The sequence below is a fragment of the Terrapene carolina genome, unplaced genomic scaffold (assembly GCF_002925995.2).
Source record: "Terrapene carolina triunguis isolate 2854851 unplaced genomic scaffold, T_m_triunguis-2.0 Scaffold210, whole genome shotgun sequence".
Lineage (NCBI taxonomy): Eukaryota > Metazoa > Chordata > Testudines > Emydidae > Terrapene > Terrapene triunguis.
The window spans coordinates 50,887,785-50,893,784 of record NW_020664561.1 but is presented as its reverse complement, the minus strand read 5'-3'; the positions used below and the strand labels follow the sequence as shown (position 1 = coordinate 50,893,784).

The 6,000-nt window shown below is 43.8% G+C and overlaps 1 protein-coding gene across 1 annotated transcript in view; it reads left to right on the top strand.

The window, feature by feature from the left end:
- The window catches only part of LOC113407252 (putative tyrosine-protein phosphatase auxilin), a 71,453-nt gene that overhangs the window by 41,289 nt on the left and 24,164 nt on the right, over window positions 1-6,000 (top strand). Inside the window, exons 7-8 of the mRNA XM_026655544.1 lie at window positions 3,593-3,787; window positions 4,241-4,358. Of these exons, the coding sequence (XP_026511329.1) occupies window positions 3,593-3,787; window positions 4,241-4,358 (313 nt within the window). The remainder of the gene's footprint in view (window positions 1-3,592; window positions 3,788-4,240; window positions 4,359-6,000) is intronic.

Here is a 6,000-nt window from a genome sequence, read left to right as displayed (position 1 = left end):
GGGGGTGTGGATAAGGTTTTGGGCAGTCACGGTACAGGTAGAGGGTAGGGTCTCAGGAGGGGGCAGTTAGGGGACAAAGAACAGGGAGGCTTAGGTAGGGGGTGGGGTTCTGGAGGGCAGTTAAGAGCAGGGGTCCCAGGAGGGGTAGTCAGGGGACAAGGAACGGGGGGAGGGTTGGGGGTTCTGAGGGGAGCGGGAAGTGGGAGGGAGTGGAAGGGGCGGGGCTAGGGCAGGACAGGGGCGAGGCTAGGGCGGGGCTCTTCCCGTCCTCTTTTTTGCTTGCTGAAATATGGTAACCCTAATGTAGTGTCAGGCAAGTTCCTTAGTCTTTGTGTCCTAGCTTCACCCTGTGTAAAGTGAGAGTAGTGAGTGCTGTTTTCCTCAAATTGTGTCCAAGGATTAATAGATGAAGGCTGTTTGTTTATGATGACTTTGTTCCTTAGGTTGAAAAAAATTAAGACAAGTCTGGGCTTAATATTGCTTCAAACTTCCCCCCAAATGACCGTTTGTCCAATCAGAAACTTGCTGTGTAAAACATCTTGTTTACAGTAGGTTTGTCTTGCAACTGAAGAATAGCCTGTTGGCAGGCTCCCACAGAGTGAACAGAAAAAATGCAGTGATAAGTATGTAGAAACAAAAGTTTAAACCCCTAAGATACTTAGCCTAGTTAAACTGAAAGCAGCATTGCTGTGTCCTGGCAAGTTTTGGATTTGTCATTATTTTTTCTTTTCCAAAAGTGCTGTTTAGGATCATTATAGAAACAAACCCTCCAATCCACTTAACTGGAGCTAAATTAACTGCTCTCTAAGGGTATATCTACACTGCAAAAAAAAAAAAAAAAAAAAACACCGGCAAAAGGGAATCTCAGAGCCCGAATCTACAGACTCGGGCTCCTGCTACAGCACTTAAAAATAGTAGTGTAGATGTTCCCCCCCTCAAACTCTGGAACCCTGCAAGGGGGGTGGGTCTCAACCAGAGTGGGAACATCATCTGCACTGCTATTTTTAGCACCATAGCATGAGCCCAAGTGTGATGGAGTTTCCAAAGCCACACTAAGGCTCAGGCAGGGAAAAGGGTCCAGCAGTGCTGGGTCAGGAAAGCTCTGCCCCTCACGTACTGCCAAGCGTACTCCTGGGGAAAAGAATATAAAGAGTTCCAGCAGCCCAGGCTGGGGGTAGGAGAGAAGCCATTTCCTGGAGAAGCACTGCCCTGAGACAGGAGGAGAAGCTCTTACCAAGGAGGTCTGGCTGTGAGTGTTCCATTTCCCCCCTTCCCCCTCCTCCCCCCCTGCCTTTTAGACATCACCCAAGAGGTAGGGGCACCAGAGGGTCACCTGCATCAGCCCTGAGATTCTGGGGTTCGAAGCAAAGGACTATAAGTAAACAGCCATCCCACTTCAAACTGAGGCATTGGGTGGGGAAGGTGGGCAGAAGGTGGGCCAAGCATAGGTCATACCATGCTATCATCCTTGGTGGAATGAGAGGGCCTGGGTCCCCCTAATTACTCCAGATTCCCCTATGCCTAGCCCTGGGACGGGCAGGACTAGGGGGTTATCAACAAGGAGGCCGATCCAGCTGAACCCCATTCAAGGAGTTTAGGACACATTGAACTAAAAGAGACTGGAGAAGCAGGTGCTGACCCCTAGGCCTGCTGACCAAACAGACAATCCTGCTGCACCAAGTCTGTCGTTCTGGGCTCTGAGACTGGCTGGTGTGTGTGTATGTGTATATATAATTTTGTGCAGTATAGACTTTATTTATAAATGCAGAATTGGCATAAAATGCTTACATTGCTTGCTTTGTGGCTTGACGGCAGTCTGTTGTACAAATACTGACAAAATTTCATTCTTAGAACTTTACAAGCAGCTCATTGCAAGTTTATGCTCTCCAAGTGCCTCTCTTCTAGAAAACAGAAGTGATAATTGTGTGCTGGGTAGGGCTGTTGATTAATCGCAGTTAACTCATGCAATTAACTCAAAAATTAATCGCAGTTTTAATCGCACTATTAAACAATAGGATACCAATTGAAATGTATTAAATATTTTGGATGTTCTACATTTTTATATATATTGTATTCTGTGTTGTAATTGAAATCAAAGTGTGTGTTTATGATTTTTACAGTGCAAATATTTGTAATAAAAAACAAAAGATTTTTTTTCCATTCACCTCATACAAGTACTGTAGTGCAATCTCTTTTTGTCATGAAAGTGCAACTTACAAACGTAGGTTTTTGGAGTGTGTTTTTTTGTTTGTTTGTTTGTTTGCTACATAATTGCACTCAAACAAAAAAAGTAAAATTTCAGTGCCTACGAGTCCGCTCAGTCCTACTTCTTGTTCAGCCAATCGCTAAGACAAACAAGTTTTTGTTTACATTTACAGGAGATAATGCTGCCTGCTTCTTATTTACCATGTCACCAGAAAGTGAGACTAGGCATTTGCATGGCACTATTGTAGCCGGCATTGCAAGGTATTTACATGCCTGATATGCTAAACATTCGTACGACCCTTCATGCTTTGGCCACCATTCCAGAGGATATGTTTCCATGCTGACAGCGCTATTTTAAAAATGTGTTAATTAAATTGGTGGCTGAACTCCTTGGAGGAGAACTGTATGTTCCCTGCTCTGTTTTACCTGCATTCATCCAAGACTGCTATAATATGAAATATATGGCAGATGACCCAGCACACGTTGTTAATTTTAAGAACACTTTTTCACTGTAGATTTGACAAAATCCAAAGAAGGTACCAATGTGAGATTTCTAAAGATAGCTACAGAACTCGACCCAAGGTTTAAGAATCTGAAGTGCCTTCCAAAATCTGAGAGGGACGCGGTGTGGAGCATGCTTTCAGAAGTCTTAAAAGAGCAACACGCCAATGTGGAAAGTACAGAACCTGAACCACCAAAAAAGAAAATTAATCTTCTGCTGGTGGCATCTGACTCCGATAATGAAAATGAACATGTGTTGGTCCACACTGCTTTGGATTATCGAGCAGAACCCGTCATCAGCTTGGACACATGATGGTTGAAGCATGAAGGGATATATGAATCTTTAGCGCATCTGGCATGTAAATATCTTGCGACACCGGCTATGAAAGTGCCGTGTGAATGCCTGTTTTTCACTTTCAGGTGATGTTGTAAACAAGAACCAGGCAGTATTATTTCCTGCAAATGTAAATAAACTTTTGTCTTAGCAATTGGCTGAACAAGAAGTAGGACTGAGTGGACTTGTAAAACTTGAAAGCCTACATTGTTTTGTTTTTGAATGCAGTTATGTAACCAAAAAAATCTACATTTGTAAGTTGTACTTTCGCGACAAAGAGATTGCACTACAGTACTTATATGAGGTGAATTGAAGAATGCTATTCTTTTTACAGTGCAAATACTTGTAATAAATATAAAGTGATAACTGTACACTTTGCATTCTGTGTTGTAATTGAAATCAAAATATTTGAAAATGTAGAAAACATCCAAAAATATTTAAATAAATACTATTCTAGTATTGTTTAACAGTGCAATTAATTCTGATTAATTTTTTTAATTTATTGACAGCCCTAGTGATGGGATCATTTGGTAATGGCTCTCTTTGTTGCAGATACCTTGGATACATTTGTGATCTAATAGCAGAAAAGCCCATCCACCCTCACTGTAAGCCTCTTACTATCAAATCAGTCTCTCTCAGTCCGGTCCCCTGTTTCAATAAACAGAGAAATGGGTGTCGACCCTTCTGTGACATTCTGATTGGAGAAACCAGAATCTTTACAACCTCCCAGGAATATGAAAGAATGAAGTAAGTTACTATGGCTTTCTTATCTCTTAATGATGCTAATAAGTTCTTTTTTTAGTGTAATACATCTAATTTCCTAGGCTCCGGGTGGGTGGGTGGGCGTTTTTGGTTTGTTTTCCCCGACTGTGATTAAATTGGGCAAGATAATGCTACTAGAAGTGAAAATGTTATTGGAAAGTTGATGCCCAGTGTTAAATCTCGACTGCCAGAGCTTGTCTGAACTTCTGTGATGAGGTGCTGGGGCTTACCCCTGGTATATTTCAGCACTATACTAGTAGTTCTATGTGAAGCATTACTGTTTCAACTGACAACTAGCCAGAGAACAGAATGCTACTTCTACCAACTAATCATGGTCTGAGTTTTGAGATTATGTATTTTTAAAGTACACAAGCAATAACTTTAATGGTACTGCTGAAGTGAGCATAACAATGGACTTCTTCCTCATTTGTTTTAAAGGGAATTCCGTATGCAAGAAGGGAAAGTCCTAATTCCATTAGGAGTTACTGTTCATGGAGATGTTGTCCTTTCTGTCTACCATATGAGATCAACCATTGGGGGACGACTTCAAGCAAAAGTATAGTTTGATCTACCTTTTGATACGCACAACATAAACACTGAGTCAAAGACTGACCCTGGCACTCAGATTGAAGTGGAAGGAGGCAAAGTAGCCATAAAAACGTTTGGCATGACCCCAACCTCTCCAAATCTTTAGGAGTGAAGCTCAGAGTAGGCAGTGACAGTGCTGATGGCGCTGTATGGAGGGGGGCCAGGCAGGGTCCCTCCAGCTGCTAGACCAAAAGACCCTCTGCCAGTAACTAGCTTGAAGCAATGGCCCATTGGAATCCCTACCCTGCCACGTATGGAAGGAGGCGGCAACAAGCCAGTATCTCCACATTCCTAATCCCTACCAAATTCACAGCCATGAAAAACTCATCCCAGACCATGAAATCTTGTCTTCCCCTGTGAAATCGTCTTTGTGTGTGTGTGTGTGTGTGTGTGTGTGTGTTCTTTCACCCTATACTATGCAGATTTCACAGGGGAGACCAACGTTTCTCAAATTGGGGGTCCTTTCCCAAAAGGGAGTTGGGGGTGGGAGGGTTGCAAGGTTATTTTAGGGGGGTTGCAGTATTGCCACCCTTACTTCTGCGCTGCCTTCAGGGCTGGGCAACCGGAGAGCGGCGGCTGTTGGCCAGGGGCCCAGTTCTGAAGGCAGCAGCAGCACAGAAGTAGGGTGGCGTGATATGGTATTGCCATCCTTTACATCTGTGTTGCTGCCTTCAGAGCTGGGTGGCCGGAGAGTGGTGGCTGCTGACTGAGGGCCCAGCTCTGAAGGCAGCAGCACAGAAGTAAAGATGGCAATACCAGCTGCAGCTCTCAGCCGGCAGCCACCACTCTCCAGCCCCCCAGTTCTGAAGGCAGCACCGCCGCCAGCAGCAGCGCAGAAGTACCACAAACCCCCTATAATAACCTTGTGACCCTCCCTCCAACTCCTTTTTGGGTCAGGACCCCTATAATTACAACACCGTGAAATTTCAGATTTAAATAGCTGAAATTATGAAACTTTCAATTTCACACTCATACAATTTTTTAAAATTGTCCAAGATGGACCGTGAATTTGGTAGGCCCTACTAATGTGCCATTTCATCATCCTCTGGGTGGACTGGGCTGGAGTGGAGTCTTCATTTGCAGGAGGACAGTTCCTGCATTCTCTCAGGATTAAGTCAACAGACTTTTAACATACATAATGGCAACATGGTTGTCTGTCAGAACAGATATATAATAAAATCACTAAAATAAAACTAAGATTTCTTGAGAAATGAGAACAAAGGGGAGAAATGTTTACTCAGCACTGAGGTGTTCTGAATTACATGCAAGGAAGGAGAGTTGAAGATGATCAGAGATATTGGACTCTGAGATAGAAAAGCTGTTGTATGCTTGAAAAACAAATTAGATGATGACATAATAAGACGTAGGTGTCAGTAAAGACTTTCATTCACTTTACTCCTGAGGGCATTCTGTGCCAGAAAAATTTAAAATTCTGCACATTTTATTTGTCAAATGTGGAGGCTCCAGCATGGCAGGCCACTGGTTGCACAGAGGTGGGAGATCACTGTGCAGCTCCTCCCAGGACATGGACTCAGTGGCGAGGCTGCACCCAACCCTGACACAGCACAAGGACCGGCCTGCCCCAGAAACACCCCAGGGCCGTGCCCACC